The 21,757-nt window shown below is 36.2% G+C and overlaps 1 protein-coding gene across 6 annotated transcripts in view; it reads left to right on the top strand.

The window, feature by feature from the left end:
- Positions 1-21,757, top strand: part of WDR35 (WD repeat domain 35) — a 67,523-nt gene that overhangs the window by 6,706 nt on the left and 39,060 nt on the right. For 4 of the 6 annotated variants that reach the window (XR_012095224.1, XM_073022796.1, XM_073022795.1 and 1 more), the window contains exons 3-11: positions 992-1,063; positions 2,748-2,840; positions 4,679-4,807; positions 7,904-8,037; positions 8,939-9,104; positions 9,879-10,024; positions 13,596-13,721; positions 16,283-16,468; positions 20,227-20,259. Coding sequence is in view for 5 of the 6 variants with exons in the window: in XM_073022796.1 (XP_072878897.1) it covers positions 992-1,063; positions 2,748-2,840; positions 4,679-4,807; positions 7,904-8,037; positions 8,939-9,104; positions 9,879-10,024; positions 13,596-13,721; positions 16,283-16,468; positions 20,227-20,259 (1,085 nt within the window). In the remaining variant the exon portion in view is untranslated. The remainder of the gene's footprint in view (positions 1-991; positions 1,064-2,747; positions 2,841-4,678; positions 4,808-7,903; positions 8,038-8,938; positions 9,105-9,878; positions 10,025-13,595; positions 13,722-16,282; positions 16,469-20,226; positions 20,260-21,757) is intronic. The other 2 variants (XM_073022797.1, XM_007971378.3) reach the window with 1 other exon arrangement.

Below are 21,757 nucleotides of genomic sequence, written 5' to 3'. Positions count from 1 at the left end.
CAAGATTAATTTATCGAGATGACATTTTAATATTATTCTCTGTAGTATGGTTAGTACATTTTTAAGACATCTTTAGGGGTTTTCATTGCACTTTGGATAAAATCTAAAATTCTTATTTTCTACAAATACTTCATAATTTTTCTTGTGCCTATCACTCCAGCCCTGTTTGATGCAATTTTCTCCCCTGTTCATCCACATAGGCCTTCTTAGATTTTGTCAAGGGCTCTAGGCGTCTGCCTCAGAGACTTTGCGTTGCTGTGTCCTAGCCTGGAATACTCCCCTTATTTCTCTACCTTTCCTGGCTATCTCTAGTTTACCTCTCAGTCTCAGCTTAAATACCAATTCTTCTGATAGCCTTCCCTGGTTCCCCATCAATCTAAATTAAGTCACTTCTGCTACTATTTCTTGTTATGCTTTCACATTCCCAGTTTATAGTTACATTTATGTGTGTGTATGTATTTAATATTGGTCCCTCACACTGTAAGCTCTGAGGAGAAAGGGGAAATGACTGTTTTGTTTATCATTTTATATGTAGAACCTTTTATAATGCATAGCACAGTGTACACATTCAATAAATATTTGTTGAATGAATGAATAAATGAGTGAATATAAGATTCTGTGTAATCTAGCACAAACCCATTTTCAAAGTCTATGCTGTTTTGATCTCTTGTAAGCTGTAGAGTTTGCAATCTGTAGGCCATAAATATTTCTATTTGTGGTCTTTTGGAAAGGCATAAAAAGCAGTGATGATTATTAATATATGTAATGTATGAGTAAACAATGTTCATTTATGTATTTTGCTTTATTTTACCAGAATGTCTTTGCAAGGGGTGTGTGTTATTGTTTATGTTTATACCATGAGAAAAATAGATCAGAATGAGGCATACTTAGAGAAATGATTAATACTGCCCAGGAATACAAAAAGAGTCAAAATCTTATAATATGTCACTTTTATATGTTTATCATAGTAGTTTGTTTTGTTTTGTTTTAGATGATGCAAAATTGAGGGGCCTTGCAGCCCCCAGTAACCTTTCTATGAATCAGACTCTTGAAGGCCATAGTGGTGAGTCATGCAATTTCTTTTAAGTCATGTTTGAGTGGTATTTAGACATTTAGGAAGTTTCTACTTAATGCAGAAATGTCAACATTTTAAATAATGGTAATATTTAAAGTACAGATGCTCTTTGAGTTACGATGGGGATATGTTCCAATAAACCCATTGTAAGTTGAAAATGTATTTAATACACCTAACCTACTGAACGTCATAGCTCTGGCTAGCTTACCTTAAATGTGCCCAGAAAACACTAGCCTACAGTTGGGCACAATTATCTGACATAAAACCTATTTTATAATAAAATGTTGAATATCTTATGTAATTTATTGATTTCTGTATTGAAAGTGAAAAACAGAGTAGTTGTATGGGCAATCGAAGTACGTTTTCTACTGAATGCGCATTGCATTCCCACCACTGAAAAGCCATTTAAGTAGTACCATTGTAAGTTGGGAGCTGTTTGTAATCATTTCTGTTGAGACATAAGTAATACAATGTAGAGTCATTCAACTTTTATGTGATTAAACAACATCTTAAATAAATCTAGAAGAAAGTAGCTGTTATTTTATATATTGAAAATACTCCTGTCTATGGATGTTATATATATAATCCTTTTTAGAATCTGTCCTATGATTCCAGATTAAAGGAGACTGAAGAGACTGGGCGTAGTGGCTCACACCTATAGTTCAAGCACTTTGGGAGGCCAAAGTGGGAGGATTGCATAAGGCTAGGATTTTGGAACCACCCTGGGCAACATAATGAGACCCTGTTTCTACAAAAAATAAAAAAAAACTAACCAGGCGTGGCGCTGTGCACCTGTAGTCCCACATACTCAGGAGGCTGAGGTGGGAGGATCCCTTGAGGTCAGGAGTTTGAGGCTGCAGTGAGCCACGATTGTGCCACTGCATTCCAGCCTTGGTGACAGAGCAAGATCTTGTCTCAAGAAAAAAAAAAGACTAAAGATTGAGACGTATAACATATAAATGCATTGTATAATCCTAGATTGGATCTTGGAATGAGAAAAACAAGTGTCTATAAAGGACATTATTTAGACAATTGATAAAATTTGTATATGGACTGTGAGTTAGATAATAGTATATCAGTGTTAAACTTCCTAATTTGTAATATGATTATGGAAGAGAATGTCTTTATTTTTAGGACATGTACACTAAAGTATTTACGGATTAAAAAATTAAAAGTCATCAATTATTCACGTACCCTGGAGGTTTAAGATATGCTCAAGAGTGTTTTATCAATAGAATGGAAAACAGGGGTGAGGGGTGGGCAGAAGAGAGATTATGGGGACATATCTACCAAAAATGATAAAAATTTCCTAAACAACTACTTAATATTGTGTCCTTTGGACATCATTATTTTTGGGAGTCAGGCCAATTGGGTAAACCATGCTTGTATTTGTTTCTGTCATCAGGTATATGGTAGTTCTTGCAGCTCGCCATGTTAGGTGTCTTCACTGGGATGAAATAGGGATAGATATGAAAAACAGTATTATGCATTGTTATAGAAAATTAGTGATATCAATAACTGCATCCTATGAATAGGTTTTAAGGAATATTAAAGACTAGTTATCTGTGCAGGAACCATATTGATTTTAACATGATCTTGGTGTTTATATAAAAATATAAATTTGAAATCAATTGTAACCTTTAAGTTTCTAAATTGTTTTATGATGTTCTAGGTTCTGTTCAAGTTGTAACATGGAATGAGCAGTATCAGAAGTTGACTACCAGTGATGAAAACGGGCTTATCATTGTATGGATATTATATAAAGGTATATATCACTAGGAGGGCTTATTTAATTTTTCACATGTTGGCATCTAGCTTACGGTATTTGGATGGATAAATAACATCTCCAAAATAGAACCCTTTTACTAACAACAGGAGTTCATCCTGACTGCACAGTGGTAATATTTCTGGATTTATTGCTGCCTACTTTTCACTTTTTTTTTTTTTTTTTTTACTTTAACCCTGTTATTAAGAAAGTGAATTAGGTGATTGTTGGCTATCTCCAAAATGAAGTTAGACTCTTAGCAGAAGAATAGCTTCTACTTGAGATAGCTCTTTTTTTCCCCCCAGATTTCCAGTAAGAATTACTTCCTAGGTAGTTCCAGTTTATAATTACATTTATGTGTATGTAAGTGTGTATTTAATATTGGTCCCTGAGTAGACTGTAAGCTCTGAGGGGAAAGGGGAAATGACTGTTTGTTCATCGTTTTATATGTAGAATCTTTTATAATACATAGCACAGTGTATACCTTCAATAAATGTTTGTTGAATGAATGAATAAATGAGTGGCTAGAGTTATCTCAGTAGATGAAAACACATTTAGTAAGAAGTCAAAGGGAATAATTCATTTCCTGCATGGGCCGGTTAGTTTCCTTTTCTTTTATGGATACAGATTTTATCTCAACTCTGACTACTGGTTCACGGTTTGTGCCTCTTGTCTACAAGAGAAAGGGAGGGTAAAAGAAGGATTAACTTAGATATACCACTTTTACGAGAAAAACAGCTCATCATACATGTTCTCCTGAGGCCTGTAGCCATCATCTTCAAAAGGGAAGGGTGCCTTAGTTCATGTGTGCTGTTTTGAAAAGTTTATGTGTGCTGTTTTGAAAAGTTCATGTGTGCTGTTTTAAATGGCAGGGCATACCATTTAAAAAGTCTTCATTAAAGATATGCTATAATACTTTAATTTTTTAAAAAGTGTGTGTATGTGTGTGTGTAGGGGATAGAATGTGAAAGTTCAGTGGATTGGAGTAAACTTTGTTTCCAAGGTAGGTCTTCAGGTCTTCTCTGGGTCTCAGTCTGGATTCTGTTACCCTGCTCTGACCAGTTATTCCAAATTACATGATTATTTTCTTGACTGCAGGCCAGAGTTTCCTATGTTGGTATGCCAAAAGGCCTTTAAGAAAAACAAAAACCGAATAACCTATTTTTTTTGCCTGTAATTTGGTTATGCTAAAAGACAAGTTACATCTCATTCCTACCCTGCATACAACTAGAATATTTTTGTCATTCAGCATTAGAGATGTGGTATCACTAATGTAATATAAACTGATTAGAATTTTTTCAAGCAGATTTACTTAGGGTTTTACCTAATATGCTGTGTAGTTTTTGGCTTCATTCTCTTTGTGATGGTAACTAATATGCTGTATTTAATATGCTCGTAATTATTCATTGGAGAGTTTATGTGTACATATAAAGTTATTGTTACTTGGAGTTTTTTTCTTGGTTATGATCTGAACCATATTGTTCAAGTGGGAAAAGTTAGGCTTTCAGAAGAAGCAGTAGTTTTGGCTCTGAAAAAGCAAATTAAGTTTATTTTTTAATTGACAGAAAGAAAGAGACAGGGAAAGAAAGAGGAAACAAAGGATGGGCATTTATTATGTTTTCTGTGATAATCTTTGAAGCAGTTATCAGTTAAGCCCAAGTTAATTTTTCATTGTGTTTTTGTTGGATTTGGAAGTTTTATAGTTTAATGTCTCAGGTTGTAGAAAACGTTGCAGTTATTTATCCCATGGTGTACTTTACAGATTGCTTTCAATTCTTAAGTACTATTTAATAGATATGAAAGTTTTGACTTATAATTTTTTAAATTTGTGAAAACAGGCTCTTGGTTTGAGGAGATGATCAACAATCGAAATAAATCAGTTGTTCGCAGTATGAGCTGGAATGCTGACGGACAGAAGATCTGCATTGTATATGAAGATGGGGCTGTGATAGTTGGTTCAGTGGATGGTAATGCATTGATTGGACATAGAACTCAGATCAATATCTGGCTGACAGTTTTCTTCTTTAGAGATTTAAGTTATCATATGTTAGCATTCTGATTGAAAAATAGACATAAAAAGAAAATATTTGATATACAATTTGATGACGTTCAAGAACTGTTCTTTGGTTTTAACCATCTGTTTTTATGTATATTCAAGGAAAAAAGTCTATTTTTTATTTTCTACAGTGGCATTGAAAAAAGTGAATGAACTTCTCAGCATTATTTTAAACATGTCTGCCTTATTATGTAATTTCTCTTTATATTGGTTAGTCTGTACAAATACGTAGATCTTAGTTTCAAAAAGTCTGTGGTCATTTTTATTAGAACTGAACATGTCATTGTTGGTTGTAGTTTATAGCCTTAAAAATCCACATTTTTCAAATTCTAGTAATAGATAAAACTGGGTCTTCTGAGAGTCTGCACCTTTGTTTTAATTTGAAACTCTGTAGAGAAATAATATATTTTAAAATCATTTTTATTTTCTCTCTCGCGTGCGTGCGCGCACTCTCTCTCTCACTCTGTGTGTGTGTGTGTGTGTGTATGTGTAACTTCATGTATTCAACAAATGTTTCTGACAGCCTATAAAGCAACACCTATCATTTTAGGAACTAAGGGTACAGCAATGACCAGACCTAGATCAGGAGAGATGGATAAGTAACCGAGAAATTACAATACCCTGTGATAAGCACTAAGATGGGGAAAATACAGGAGCATGTAGAAGTGGCCACCTAATGCAGACTTGGAGGGATCAGGAAAGGCTTCCTGGAGGAAGTGATGCTGATGCTGAGGCATTAGCCACAAGGTAGATTGGTGTGTAGAATGTCTCAGCCCTAAGAAATAGCATTTGAGGAGGTCCAGAGGAGTTGCATTTAGCTATGTTTGGGCCATTGATAAAAGTTGATTATCAGTAGGGTATAATACTAAAGGTGAAGAGTATTATGCAGTGAATCTAGAGAGAGAAACAGAGGCCAGATCATGCAGATCATAATTTATATTAAGGTGTTTGGACTTAAGTCCAACAGCACTTGGGAGGCCAATGAAAAGTTTGAAGAATGGGAGCAATGTGATAAGACTGTTCCTTAGAAAAAGCTCTGTGCTACATGTGAAGAATAGAGAAAGGAAAGAAAGATAATGGGCAGCTGTATCAGGAAACTACTCTGGCAATTCAGGTGAGAGATTATGGTGGATGGTAGCCATCCAGGTAATGACAAGGGAATGGAAGTAAGTAGATTTTAGACATACTCAGGAGGCAGAATAGTTAAGATTGGGGATGAGAGGATGGAAGTCCCCAGGGCAGTATCCAGAGTTTTAGCTTGGGCAGCTGGATAGATGGCAATGCCTTTCATTAAAATAGTGTGGAGAAAGAATGATTTTAAGGGAAAATTTCTCTATTGGATATGTTGATTTTGTCATGCCATAGGCCATTCAAGTAAATCTATCCAGACCATAGTTAGACATACATATCTGCAGCTCAAAAATATCTGTGCTGAACACAAAATTTTGGGAACCACCAGCATATGCATGGTAATTTAAACCATTGAAATAGTTGAACAAAACTAAAGGGCATTTGTAGAGTTAAGAATCAGCAACATTTAGGCTGGGGATGGTGGCTTATGCCTGCCTTTGGGAGGCCAAGGCAGGAGGATTGTTTGAGCTCAGGAGTTTGAGACCAGCTTGGACAACATAGCAAGACCTTGTCTCTGCTGAAAATAAAAAAGTAAATTATCTGGGTGTGGTGGCACACTCCTGTAGTCCCAATCACCTGGGAGGCCAAAGTAGGAGGATTGCTTGAGCCTGAGAGGTTGAGGCTGCAGTGAGCCATGATCTTACCACTACACTCTAGCCTGGGCAACAGAGTGAGACCCTGGCCTGGTGGGGGAAAAAAAATCAGCAACATTTCAGGGATGGGCAGAAGAAGGATGTTAAAAAGTAGGAGTCTTGGAGATAAAGGAGTATATGGGCTAATGGCAGCAAAGAGAGTTTAAGAAGGAGGGAGTGGTGAAAAAAAAATGTGTCAATTGACTTTAGCAACAGGCCATCAGTGACGTCCATGAAGGCAGTTTCTTTCTTTTTCTTAAACAACAGAAATTTATTTTCTCGGCGCTCTAGACTCTGGAAGTCCAAGATCAAGGTGTCAACAGGTTTGGTTTCTTCTTTTTTTATTTATTATTTTTATAGATTTAGGGGGTACAAGTGCAGGTTTGTTATATGGATATTTTGAATATTGGTGAGGTCTGGACTATTAGTATATAACCATCACCTAAATAGTGTATGTTGTAGGCAGTTTCAATGGAGTTGTGGGGCAGAAGCCAGATTGAGAGGGGTTAAGGGTTGACTGGGAGTTGAAGTGGAGACTATAGGTGTGAAGAACTCTTTCATGAAGTTTGGTTGGGAAAGGAATGGTAGAGATAGATAGTAGTTACAGGGGGAACTTGGGGTTAATAAAAGTGTTTATTTTATTTTATTTTACTTTATTTAAGGTGGTGGTTTCAAAGAGAAATAGATCTGCATGTGTTTAAATCCACATAAGAAAGGCCCTGGAGTGAAGAGTTTAATGGAAAGGAGAAAATGAGAGTAGTCAGTAAAGGGAGATCTTTGCAAAGGTAGGAAGGGATTAGATCAGAGAATACATAGAGGAATTAGCCTTAGACAGGGGACTGACTGGGGAAATACCTCTTCTTTTGTATTAGTGGGTAAAGCAGAAAGTGTAAGCATGGATTCAGTTATGTTCTGAATTGTTGAAGATGGGAATGAGGAATTTGTTTTTTGGGTGCTTTTATTTTCTTTCCAAAGTAGAAGATGGGCTCAATTGCTAATTGGGAGTGAGATCCAGCATCAGAGTTTAGAAGAAAGGGGAGAAAGTTTGAAACAGCTACTATTTCAAATGTCTTTTCAGGTATTTGGCACATACAGGTGCTCAGTAAATATTTATTGGCCAAATAAATTGAATGAATGCATGAATGCTGTGAAGAATTTGCAAGATCTTTAGGAAAACAAACATTTCGAAAGCAGTTGTTGGAGGATCATGGCCTTGAACAACTTTTAATAATGTTTTGTTTTAGGCAATCGTATTTGGGGAAAAGACCTGAAGGGTATACAGCTATCCCATGTAACATGGTCTGCGGACAGTAAAGTCTTACTTTTTGGAATGGCAAATGGGGAAATACACATTTATGATAATCAAGGAAATTTTATAGTAAGTATGGGTATCATCAGTCTTGTTTATATAATTTTATATGATCGTACATATCATTCATCTTTGTATATACATTTATTTGTTATGATGGTTTGTGTAATTAAAGTCAATTCAGATTTTTTTTCTTTTTCCCAATCATCTAAATTTTTTTTAATTAAATAAAATTTTGGTTTTCTCAAAGCAAATTAGTGCCACAAGTTAGAGTGTAACTTTTAGTTCCAATTTTTTTTGGTAGGTAGAAAGGACAAGATGTCAGTGCATTTAAGCAGAGGGATAATGAGTAGGGCGATGTGCAGTTTAAGTTTTTTAAGTGTCTTCTGATATCTGAAGCCAAAGTTTACATGTAGATACCAAAGGGTATTTTTGTAGCAAGCTACCAATGGTTGTTTGTAAAAAGAATGACAGACTTAACTGGTAAGTGAGAAAAATCAATCCCTGGAAAGAAGGTAAAATAGAATAGGATCAGGCAGCATAATCTGGAGAAAAGGTTTAGCTATAATCTATGATTGGCTTTGCAAGGTTTAGCTATAATCTATGATTACTGATGGGGCAGTTTTTTTTTTCAGCAAGGTTTAGGACACTAAGTAAATCCACTCACTGGTGGAAGTAAAATAATGAACTTTTCTATGACATTTTGCTGTTTTCAAAGTACTTTCATATACTTGTTATTTGAGTCTCATAAAAACTCAGTGTTTTTTAATCCTCATTTTTTACATGTGGGGAAAATGGACATTTAGGTGATTTGTCCATGGCCTGTATACCAGTAAGTGATTAAGCTTTAATTTGCTACCTGATTTTTAGATTGTATTTTCAGTGTTCTTTCTACAATACTCTATTGAGATTGTATTTATACTGCTCTGTTTTAAAACGTAAAATATTAAATCTAGACAATTTTATTTAGATGAAAATGAAACTGAGTTGTTTGGTGAATGTCACTGGAGCTATCAGCATTGCTGGGATTCATTGGTACCATGGCACAGAAGGCTATGTGGAGCCTGATTGCCCTTGCCTTGCTGTTTGCTTCGACAATGGAAGATGCCAAATAATGAGACATGAGAATGACCAAAGTAAGGAATTTTTCTGTTTAAACATTTTTTTAAATTTATTATTATTTTTTTCTTTTTGAGATAGAGTCTCACTCTGTCACCCAGGCTGGAGTGCAGTGGCATGATCTTGGCTTACTGCAACTTCTGCCTCCCGGGATCAAACGATTTTCCTACCTCAACCTCCCGAGTAGCTGGGACTACAGGTGCATGCCACTACGCCTGACTAATTTTTTGTATTTTTAGAGGAGACGGGGTTTCACCATGTTAGCCAGGATGGTCTCGATCTCCTGACCTCGTGATCCGCCTGCCTCAGCCTTCCAAAGTGCTGGGATTACAGGCGTGAGCCACTGTGCCCGGCCTCAATTTCTAATTTTTAACTTTTTTTTTTTTTTTTTGCGACAGGGTCTTGCTCTGTTGCCGAGGCTGGAGTGCAGTGGTGCATTTTTGGCTCACTGCAGCCTTGGCCTCCAGGGCTCCAGGGATCCTCCCATCTCAGCCTCCTGAGGAGCTGGGACCACAGGTGTGCACCACCACCCCCCAGCTAATTTTTGTATTTTTCGTAGAGACAGGGTTTCACCGTGTTGCCCAGGCTGATCTTGAACTCCTGGACTCAAGTGATCCGCCCGCCTCAGCCTCCTAAAGTGTTGGGATTATAAGTGTGAGCCATTGTACCCAGCCCTGTTTTTTTAAAAACATGGAAAGTTTTAAAAGTATTTAAAAGTTGTTGTTAAGAGTATAACATTCTGCAGGCTACGTATTTTCCCACAGTGACCTCATTTTTCTCTTTTTGACTAGATCCCGTTTTAATTGACACTGGCATATACGTAGTAGGCATCCAGTGGAACCACATGGGCAGTGTGTTAGCTGTGGCGGGCTTCCAGAAGGCGGCCGCACAGGACAAAGATGTGAACATTGTGCAGTTTTACACTCCGTTTGGTGAGGTAAATGCATTCAAATTTGTTCTTCTTTCTTTCTATTTAAATGTGCAGTGAGTAAGGTAGGGGAAAAAAGAATAAAGGAAATGGTGTAATTTCTTTTAGGGCCATTTCATCTTCATAGTATAAATCTTTGTTGTATTTTATCATGGAATTTTATAATCTTATAGTTTTATAATTATAAAATAAAAGTTACAATTTTATACATTCAGAAAACAAGAAGTTTGACATAAGAAATCACCGTGGAGTAGTTATTTTGAATTCTCTGTGATCTGAATATGTGTCTCTTTTCATGGCCAGCTTCTGAGTAGTATTTAGTGTAATATAGTTGTTTCAGATTAATTTTTCTGATTTTTAATGTGATATTTTACATGTGTTTAGATGTTAAACATACATATCTGTCTGTCGCAAAGTAATCAATTATTTGAAGAAAATTTAATAATTAATCTTAACTGATGCTACATTAAAATACAAGCATTGTTTTCATAAATGTACATATGGGTATTATCCTTCTCAATAGTATTTTTGATAAATTTAATTTTAAAAGAGAATTTTCAGAAGTAGCATTGGAAAATGTCAAGTAGGAGAATTAATATATTGTAAATTTTAAATAATTTAGAAAGTGAGAGCTTATTAATAACTAAGCTTAATACATTTTTTGAATATCTTATTTTCTAACCCAATACTATATTTTGTCCCTTTTGGATACCCTGTTGGCTTTTATAAATTCACCATAGACTACAGTGATATGTATTTTTGGCTGCATAAAAGCCTGTACCAGTTGTTTTAATATTATTTTTGTGTATTTTAATAATTTCTTTTAGGGCAAGAAATGATGTCTTCTGATGCTTTTGAATCAGTATCTCAAAGTTACCCAGTAGAATATACTGTAGAAAGTAGATGCTTTCTATACATTGTCAAACGACAATATTTCTGGTAGATGTAAAAGTGAAGGGAAAAAATAAAGCATAGTTTTCAAGGTTCCTAGATAATTAAAAAGCTGCATTCTAATTATTTCTATATTTATAACCTCCTTCTTAATTAATGTTCTTTATTGGTTATTTTTGTTGATTGCCATTTACTTATTTATCATGTTTTATCTGCTTATTTTTGTTAGTTCAGCCTTCCCCAGGTAGAAAAACATGGGTTCTAAAGTCTGTTTTTTTATCTTGCAAAACAATGTGTTAAGTGTTAAACTGAAAACTGTAAGTGGGTTTTGGTCTAGCTGTAACTAAAAGTATCTAGCATAGTTCCTCAGGGCATAGGAGTCAGTATTTTCTGAGTGAGTGAATATATGGGGAATTATTTGGATCTGTGTTATTGTTAAGGTAGGAAAGATAACCTGGATGGAAGTTATCTAACAATTTAAACTTAATGATTTAAACTTAAGGAAACCTCAGAGAACTTGCTTTTAAATTCTGAGGGTCAGGGGCTCCTGGTTTTTGCACTGTGGTCTTAGCCATGGTAGGAGATAACAGAGCATAGGGTTTGTAGTCAAGTTAATCTGGCATTGAATTCATTTTCTACAGTGTAGTTTGACATAGAGAAGTTATTTAGCCTCTGAGACATAGTTTAGTTATTTTCAGAAATAAAGGAAATATGTCATGGTGCTGTTGTAAAGATTAAAGGAGATTACAATGAGGAAATGCCTACACGGTGCCTGGCACGTAATGAAGGCTTACTAAAAGGTGGTTTTCTTTCCTTGCTACTGCCACAGCCTGGCTGGTTTGTAGTTAGAAGATGGCCGTATTCTCCTCGTCTTATGGATGGATCAATACCAAGAGTACTGTAGAGAGCTTGCTGGTTCCCCTTTAATTTCATACAGGTAGCAAGACAGATAGATCAGACCCTCCTAGGTTAAAACTGGGTTTTTTCTTCCATTAGTTTCCTTGGCAAAATGGAGCTCAATACATTTGTCTTACTGTATTATGTGCTGCTATGACAGAATACTACAGACTGCATAGTGTATATTAATAGAAACTTATTGGCTTACAGTTCTGGAGGATGAGAAGTCCAGTATTGAGCTGCTGACATCTGGTGAGGGCCTTCCTGCTGCATCATTGCATGGTGGAAGGAAGAAGGGCAAAGAGAGTGCAACAGAGAGACAAGAGGGGACCTAATTCCCCTTTGTAAAATGGCAGTAGTCCCAGCCATGAAGGCCTCAGGCACCGATCACTGCCTAAAGGTCTCATCTCTCAATACTGTCAAAATGGCAATTAATTTCAACCTGAGTTTTGGAGAGGACAGACATTCAAACTGTAGTAACATTAAATTTGACCCTAGAGGATATCTGCTTAGAACAAGGGATACCAGCAAAGTTCATTGAAATTTTGGGATTGTATCATTCTGTCAAATGAAAGGTATAGATTAAAAATGTTTGGTTGTTTTATAGCCACATTAAAAAAGTGTTTGTATTCATTTATTCACTCGTTAATTTGGTCATAAGAAGTACTATTAGTATATGAAAAAATTAATTTGAATGTATATTTATTGGAGATATGTATTGACTATCAGTTTATCAAATAATCTATTAATGGAAAGGGAAATAAATGTGAATATGATGCAGTTATACTCTTAAGGAGCACATTCTCTAATTCTCTGGAACCATAGAGTCGGAGAAGGCAGGACTCATTGAGGAAGCAGTATTTGAGCTGTATCTTGTTGGATGAATAGGCGTGCTCCAGGAGGACAAGGACCAGTAAGGACAGGGGAGCTGTGAGGAAAGGGGAGGGGGATTTCAGGCAGAAGGGATATTGTATAGGCCAAAGGTGTGGAGGCAGAGTAGTTCCTTCATGAGCAGGCACACAGCAGTTATGGCTAAATAGTGGGATATTAAGCCACATACTATGGTTTCGGATAAGATGGGAAACAGGCATTGTATGCCATGCTAAAGAATGTGATGGTGGGGAGTTACTGATTTTTAAAAGCTATTAAACCTTTTAAAAAGCAGGGTAAGTTATGATTAGATCTGTGTTCCAGAAAGATAGTTGTGACAGCAGAGTAGAGATTGAATTGGGAGGGCAGAGGGGGAGAATAAGGAAACAGATGAAAGGTAAGACTTAAAGTTAGGAAGCTATTACCACAATTCAATCCATTAAAAAGGTAATTATAGAGAGTGGAAAGGATTAAAAGCAGTAGGATTTGGTGACTAGTTGGGTATGAGGGGATGAAAGAGAAAGACAAGACTTTATGATTGAATTTGCTAATATAATATTTCATTGATTCTAAGAAATGTAATTTTTTACAACTCTAAAATGAGGAGGCATCTTATAATCAAAGTTGCTATATTTTAATTAGTAATGTGTTTTTTCCTTTCCTTAGTTGTACATAAAAATGCATGTTTCAGTCTATGGCATTTTAGATTTGATGAAATTTGCTATTGAATTCTTTGGATATAGTTTGTAAGTTTTTCTTATATGCATGTTTTTCATTATAAAAATTCAAGAAACATGATTTTAAAGTGAGTAGTAACTTTTCACAAAATAATGTTCATACCACTGTTGACCTCTATGAAGTGATTGGTGGTAATTTGTATTTCATTGTTATACTTTAGGTTAAAGATAACTTTCTTTTTCAGCATCTGGGTACTTTGAAAGTTCCTGGGAAGGAAATATCTGCACTATCTTGGGAAGGAGGTGGACTGAAAATTGCACTAGCTGTTGATTCCTTTATATATTTTGCAAACATTCGACCTAATTATATGGTAAATATTAAGAGCAGTTGTAAAATAAACAGTGTTTCTTACTAAATAATTTTGCTGTCACTCAAAGTGTATTCAAAGCTGTCTTGTTTTAGGAGCTAGCAGAAAGGAAGCCTTTTTGTGTAGACCTTAGACCTAGTAAACTTTTCGAGAATACTATATATAGTTAGTAAAATTACTCCATGAGTCAATGTCTTAGCCAGAAACAGATGGTATACTCAAGGGAGTAATTGAAGAGAGACTGATGAAAGGCTTATTACAGAGATATGGGCAGGGCTAAGGGGAACAGCAAGGGATGATACAAAGTAGCACCCAAAGATTAGCATCAATGAGAAGCCATCACCAGCTCTGGGCCTGAAGGGGCAAAACAACGGAGTCAGGCTCCTGGAACCCACAAGAGCTGTGGCTGTGCAACAGGGGCTGCTCTGCAGGAGCCCAGACCCTGCCAACCAGCCAGGCAGAGAGGGATTTGGGGAATAAATATTCCAACTCACCTCTCCACTTGCTGGTGCTTTCTATTGGCAAAACCCAACTGGGAGCCAGATGGCCAGGTAGCCCAGGTGATGGAGTTCATAGAAACTAGGCTTCAAGGCTCACAGCAGGGTAGAGAAGGGCAGAGAATGGATTAGAAGGAGAAAATGAGAATAAGCAACGTAATATATAATCAGTATTTTATCTTGAGTTTAACATTTGATCCAAAAGCAAGCTCTCAAATATGAGACTGATCTGGTAAACTTTTTGTTATAAAAATCTTTTATATTTAATTTTTAAAAGGTAAAGGACCTTAGAGAAATGGCTGATTCTAGGACTAGGGCAGGGAAAATACAAGGTAAGCCTGAAACAGTTTATAGTCCCAGCAAGTAAGGAAGTGCTCAGACAACAAAAGGATGGGGGAATGTCAAAAGAACATGAAAGAGCCTCCCATTGGTCAAAGCTGGAGCACTTTGAAGAATCAAATAAATGATGTATTATTTTATTGTGACCCAAAGTATAAATGCCCAAGAGTTGATGCTGATATAGATGGATTATTTGAATAAATAAATAAATGGGAGAGAAGAAACAAATCTTCCTTACAGAATTATTCCAGTTTACTTAGGTATTGCCTTCTCCAGGAGGTGGAACATCGTCCCCTGTTCCCCTGGCTTGAGTGTGGCTACACTTAGTTTCCAAAGAGTAGGGTATGGCGAGGGGAAAAAAATAAAGTGCTTTATATTGGTGAAACTTGGCAGTCAAACCTTAGCCAAGTGATAAAGGTTAACATCATTAGGAATGCCATGTGGATATCACATACCCCCTGATATGGCATGATAAAGAAGTGCACTTCAGTTCTGTGCTGGTCTTCCTAAAAACCTGAAGTCCAATCTAAGCACGAGAAAAACATCAGACAAACCCAAATTGAGGGACAGTCTACAAAATACTTGACCAGTACTCCTCAAAACTGTTGAGATCATTAAAAACAAGGAAAGACTGAGAAATTGTCACACCCCAGAGGAGCCTAAGGTGACATGACTAAATCTAAGTATCCCAAATGGGATTCTGGAATAGTAAAAGGACATTCGGGAAAAGCTAATGAAATCTAAATAAAGTATGATGTTTACTTAATAGTAATAGTAATATAGGTAATACTGATGTTGATTTCCTAGTTGTGACAAATATACCATGGTAATGTAAAATGTTAACAATAAGGGAAATGGATGAGGGGCATATGGGAACTCTGTGCTATCTTTGCAACTTTTCTGTCTATTTAAAACTATTTTAAAGTAAAAATTTATTTTAGAAAGTAATCAGGATACAAAAAGCTAAACATGGTTTAGCTTAGTTTGAATGGTAGACACAATCATGGTAATATCAACATATTATTTTATTTTTTATATTTTTAATATAATTTATATATTTTCATTTTTAAATTTAAAATTAAATATAAACATGTTGGGAGGATTAGAAGGGAAAGCTGTAAGTGTGTAAGTTCCATAATCAATAGATAATGTGATTCAGAAATAAATACCAGAACAGTTGCAGTTAAAGAAGTTGTACACGGCCATTCCAGACAGGAAATTTGGCAGGGGGTTCTGCATTTGTTTTTGTTTTAAATAAGCCAGGTAGGATTATTTGACCATATATTATGTGAATATATTACTCTGATAAAAGCAAATATAAAAAATATGGATGGGGTAAAAAGGCAAAGTGACTATTTTTGAATTTTGACTTGGAGATCCAGAATTGAAACTTTGACAGGGATCATGCTACCTGTTGTCCCCTCTCCAGCAGCTATTATTGATAATTGAAAATTTTTTACCATTGAAGCTTAAATCTTACCAATTAAAATAAGGAAAGTTAGACAAACTAAATTTATATTTGCAGTACATTCTTTGTTTTATAAATCTCTATTATTTTTATAAAAGGTTGAATCTGTCTTCTATTTCTGAAGAATATATTTTGTCAGCAGTGATAAATATCTGCAATATTTCGAGAGTAAAAATAAAATAATACGATTTTCCTTCCTAATGCTAAATAATTCTTCTGCCTTTCAAACTCCTTCCCTTTCCTCCTTCCTTTCTTCCTAGTGGGGTTACTGCTCAAATACAGTGGTTTATGCATATACCAGACCTGATCGTCCAGAGCACTGTGTTGTCTTCTGGGATACAAAAAACAATGAAAAACATGTTAAATATGTGAAGGGTCTCATGTCTATTACTACCTGTGGTGATTTCTGCATTTTGGCTACAAAAGCTGATGAAAATCATCCTCAGGTAGGTGTTTCTTGATATCTTAAGACATAGATGGGCTAACTGCTTGGCAGAATTGGGTTATATTTTTCTACCTTCTCAAGCATGGCCTCTACACTGGCAAGTACATCAAAACATTGGGTCTGTTGGCCATATTGGTCTAGACCAATTTTGGAAAACTCTGTGACTCCATTGATGCCGTGTCCCTGATTTTTTTTTCTTCAAGCAGCTAATCACACGGCAATTCATACTGACTTGTTCAATACTGAAGCTTTTTGTTTCTGAAATATATTTAAAATACCACAGTCCTTTTTCAAGTTAAAATTTCATGAGCAAAAATGAACATCCAGATGTCTACTATGCATAAATGCTGAAGAAATTATGCAGCAATGAACACTTATGACAGTTTGGGTAGCTTTTGACATTGAGAAATCTACTTTTATTTGGAGTTATATTGCTTTAAAAATTAATATATCATAGCATAACAAATAATATAAGTATGTCTTTTAAAAAAGTATACTAACAACTTAAATATTTGCAGAAGTATGTAAATATTTCTGAAAAGGACTACCAATGTCTTTAGCTGTGTTATCAATTATTTTATCCTGTTAAAAAGTAAAGAGTTTTTTCTTAAAGGTGACTCTGAACAGCCATGTTTGATGGTGTTCTCTCCTGAAACTTGCTAAATGACAGTAAAGATGTTTTTTAAAAAGTCATAAGCCCATAGGGACCAGAAAGGGAAAGGAAATGGCAACAACATTTTGCAGGTTAGAGTAGGTGGATTAGCAGTAATTACCTTAGCAGACCTAAGAAAGCTGAATCATAAGCCATTCAGGGAGAAAACAGAGGCAACTGGCTTACATCACGGGATCCCAAAGAGGCACAGGACTTGGGGGTACCTGGTAGGAGAAAGAAACAAGCATAAAAGCAATTTGGAAGTACCAGAGATTATGCAGAAGAGAGAAAACTTTTTAAAAAAACATAAGAAGAAGGAGATCCCACTCCCCTATACTGCGTCCATAGGCAGCTGCCCTTCTGCCACCTGCAACAACTGGGGTTTACTCTCCAGAGAGGATCAAAGAGTCTGCGCTGAAGAGCATCAAGCAGAGCTGAGGGTGGGGGAACTCTGCTGAAAACAGGACAATTACATTAAAAGTTTCCTATTCAACGTGACCCCAGTCTTCTTTTCCTACTTGGTTCCCAGAACACTGGCAGCCAAGCATTGAGCTTTGAGGTGGGAAGTCTTCTCAAGAGAACTCGACCTGTTCAAGAGAAAAGCCTTCTAAAGATACTGAGATCAGGAGTCCCCAAGGAAGTAGCCCTGCCCATCACCTTACAGTAAAGACACCAGTCAGTGAGGCTCACTTATAGACAACTCTGTTCCAAACAGCGTTTCAATGTCTGACTCTTAAATATAAGCAGTTAGACAAGGATTACCAGACATTTGAGAAAGGCAGCTAAACACAAGTAGAAATGAACTTGGAAGAAGCAAAGACTATGCAGGAAGGATACGTCTGAAAAACATTATTTTGGGGCTAGGCGTGATGGCTCACGCCTGTAATCCCAGCACTTTGAGAGATCGAGGCGGGCGAACTACCTGAGGTCAGGAGTTCGAGATCAGCCTGGCTAACATGGTGAAATCCTGTCTCTACTAAATTTACAAAATTAGCTGGGCATGGTGGCGCACGCCTGTAATCCCAGCTACTCGGGAGGCTGAGGCAGGAGAATTGCTTGAACCCAGGAGGCGAAGGTTGCAGTGAGCCAGGATTGTGCCATTGCACTCCAACCTGGGCGAAAGTGAGACTCTATCTCAAAAAAAAAAAAAAAAAAAATATTTCCAAAGAACCATCAGTATTACCTTCAGAGAGTTAAGAGATATTACATCCATCAAATAAGAAAAGGATACTATAGAAGAGGAAGTTTTTGGAAACTAAAAGTATGATGACCATAATGAAAACTTTGGCTGGAGGATTAGAAGGTAAAATGAAGGAAAACACCTGTAAAGTGAAGCAAAAGGACAAGGAAATGGAAAATAGGAGTGAAAGGATAAAATTAGAGGACCAGTCCCGGAAGCTTAGCATTTCAACAATATTTCTAAAAAGGGTGAACAGGCCACTTTGGGAGGCCAAGGTGGGTGGATTGCCTGAGCTCAGGAGTTCGAGACCAGCCTAGGCAACACGGTGAAACCCCATCTCTACTAAAATAGAAAAAATAGCCAGGCATGGCAGCGTGCGCCTGTAGTCCCAGCTACTCAGGAGGTTGAAGCAGGAGAACTACTTGAACCCAGGAGGCAGAGGTTGCAGTGGGCCGAAATCACGCTACTGCACTCCAGCCTGGGCGACAGAGTGATACTTTGTCTCAAAGTAAGTAAATAAATAAATAAATGAGTGGAATACAGACATTTTTAGATGTGTAACTCACTAAAAATTTCCCTTCCAAGCTTCCCTATCTTAGGAAGTTACTTTAGGAAATAGTGTAACAAAATGAGGAATAAACCAAGAAAGCAGAAGAAACAGTAGAGTGGACACCAGTGAGGAAGAGTGTACCAGCTGACCGTGGTGCAGCGTGTCCAGTGAGTCAGATGAGAGAAGGTCAGAAGGCTCCAAGAGAAATTCAGGGGGATGACATTAATAGACTACCTGATATGTTTGAGCCCTTGCAGCAAGATATACATAATTCAGGGATTATTGGGGATTTGCGTTAGTAATAAGCCCCTAGAAGACTAATCAAAGAGAAAAAATACAATTATCAACTACAGAGAAAGAATATGCTTGAAAAGAAAATAAATCATGATATACTTGACGACTGAGTTTTGAATAGCATTTACATAGTCAAAATGATGTAATCACCCTTTTAAAACTTAAAACACCTTTTAACTGAAGTATAATAAACATACTCAACCCTAAATTTTGATCTGACAAAATGGCATTAAAAATAGAGAGAGGGATGGAAATGTGCCCCTGTGTGGAAGGGGTGGGTTGGAAAAGGGAATGAAAGGAAGCTAAAGACTTGTCATTTATAGTGGGGAGGCAAGAACTAATGGACTAAATTGAAAAAAAACAAGTAGCAGTGTAAACACGTTACTTAGATTTGTGGAGGTAATAGCAAAAGGATCGGTAAAGGAAGCAGGAAATGTGAACTTAGGGGGAACTGCCATTTTTTAGTAAGAAGCCTTGTGGATCTATTTGATTTTTGAAACTACTAGCATGTATAACTGATAAAAATGAAACATATATTTTTAAAATGCAATTTATTTGTGGTATTTTGTGACAGTAAATAAGCTTATTTTAAGTAGTGGAAGAGTAAATTATGATTTTTAAAATATAATTTTTATTATTTGGTTTATATTTATGAAATTAATTCAGTGAGTTCTTTTTAGTTTTTAAAAAATGTTATGGGTAATAGTAGATGTATATTGTCTATGGGGTACCTGAGATGTTTTGAGTAATAAAACAAATTTTAATCGAATGCTGAAAAAAGAAAGTCTGAGTTAATAGTGCATAAAGAACTGGTTTATTTGAAATTGTTCTAGTCAGGAAAAACATCTAAGTAGAATAATATTCTTAGTACAAGATACAGAAACAGAGACTAACAGTAAGAAAAAGGAAATGATCACTTTAAAACAGTATGATGTAAAATGTGCATTATGCTTGATTATTTTCCTAATATTGGTCATTGATGATTATTTGTCTATAAGCCATTTTCATTAGGTTGAATCATGTCTTTTTTGAGTTAACTGAATTTTTCTGAATTTCTCATGTCATTTATATATTGCTTCCAAGGAGGAGAACGAGATGGAGACATTTGGTGCAACGGTAACAAATGAAATTAGCTCTTATATAACTGATCATAGGATAAAAATGAGTTTTGAGGTTATAGCTGATCAGAAACTTTAGAAATATGAGGGGACTTCAGAAAGTTCATGGAAAAATGTAATTAACAGATAAAAATAAAAATAGAAACTTTATTTTTCAACATAAGCTCCATCAAGGTCAAGACATTTTTGTAAGCAATGATACCAGATATTATAGTCCATCCCTAAAGAACTGAGGGTCCTAGGAATGTAACCATGTCAATGCAGTCTTTTTTACATTATTAACTAAAGATAAATGGGTACCCTTTAAGGATTTTTTAAGATTAGGAAACAAAAGGAAGCCTGAAGCCAAATCAGTACTGTAAAGTGGATGCCTAATGATTTCCCGCTGAAACTCTTGCAAAATTGCCCTTGTTTGATGAATAGAATGAGCAGGAGCATTGTCATGCTGGGGAGAGACTCTGGTGAAGTTTTCCCAGGCATTTTTCTGCTAAAGCTTTGGCTAACTTTCTCAAGACCTTCTCATAATAAGTGGACATTATTGTCCTTCGGCACTTCAGAAAATCAACAAGCAAAATGCCTTGAGCATCCCCGAAAACTGTCGCCATGACCTTTGCTCTTGGCAGTCTGCTTTTGCTTTGACTGGACCATTTCCACCTCTTGGTAACCATTGTTTTGATTGTGCCTTGCGTTCAGGATCATACAGGTAAGCCATGTTTCATCTCCTGTTGCAATTTTTGAAGAAATTCCTCAGGTTCTTGATACCACCTGTTTGAAATTTCTGTTGACTGCTCTGCTCCTGTGTGCAGCTGATGTAGGTGCAACCGATTTGGCACCCATTGAGTGGGAAGTTGGCTTAACTTAAATTTTTCAGTCAGAATTGTGTGAACTGAACCAATTGAGATGTCTATGGTGTTGACTATTGTTTCTGCTGTTAATTGTTAGTCCTCTTCAATTAGGGCAGAAACAAGATGAGATTAATTTTTTCCTTGCAAATTGACATGGATGGTCTGCTGTTGCAGGTTTCATCTTTACTTTGTCTTGTCCCTTTGGAAAATGAGTTGTCCATTTGTAAACTGCCGATTTCTTTGGGGCATTATCCTCATAAACTTTTCATAAAGGATTGATGATTTCACCATTCTTCCACCCAAGCTGCACCATAAATTTGATGTTTTTTCTTGCTTCAATTTTAGCAGAATTAATGTTGCTTTGACAGGGCTTTTTTTCAAACTGCTACCATCTCCTTCTTAGTGCTTCAAACTAGATCCTGTTCAGACATGTTTTAACAAGTTAGTACACGTTTATTTTGATGCAAACAATTTTTAAATTCATGCATATTTTTTCATAATACACATTTTCCATAAACTTTTTGAAGACCGCTTGTATAAATGTTGAAAAATAGCCAGAGTACTTGTGTTTCTTGTGTCTTCTTGAAAACCAGTTACTCCATTACATTGAGAAAGCAGCCTTGGTTTAGTATTAATTGATCTTTAATGCTG

Source organism: Chlorocebus sabaeus, chromosome 14, assembly GCF_047675955.1.
Source record: "Chlorocebus sabaeus isolate Y175 chromosome 14, mChlSab1.0.hap1, whole genome shotgun sequence".
Lineage (NCBI taxonomy): Eukaryota > Metazoa > Chordata > Mammalia > Primates > Cercopithecidae > Chlorocebus > Chlorocebus sabaeus.
Note: the sequence above shows the minus strand (reverse complement) of the source record. Positions and strands in the feature narration are given on the sequence as shown.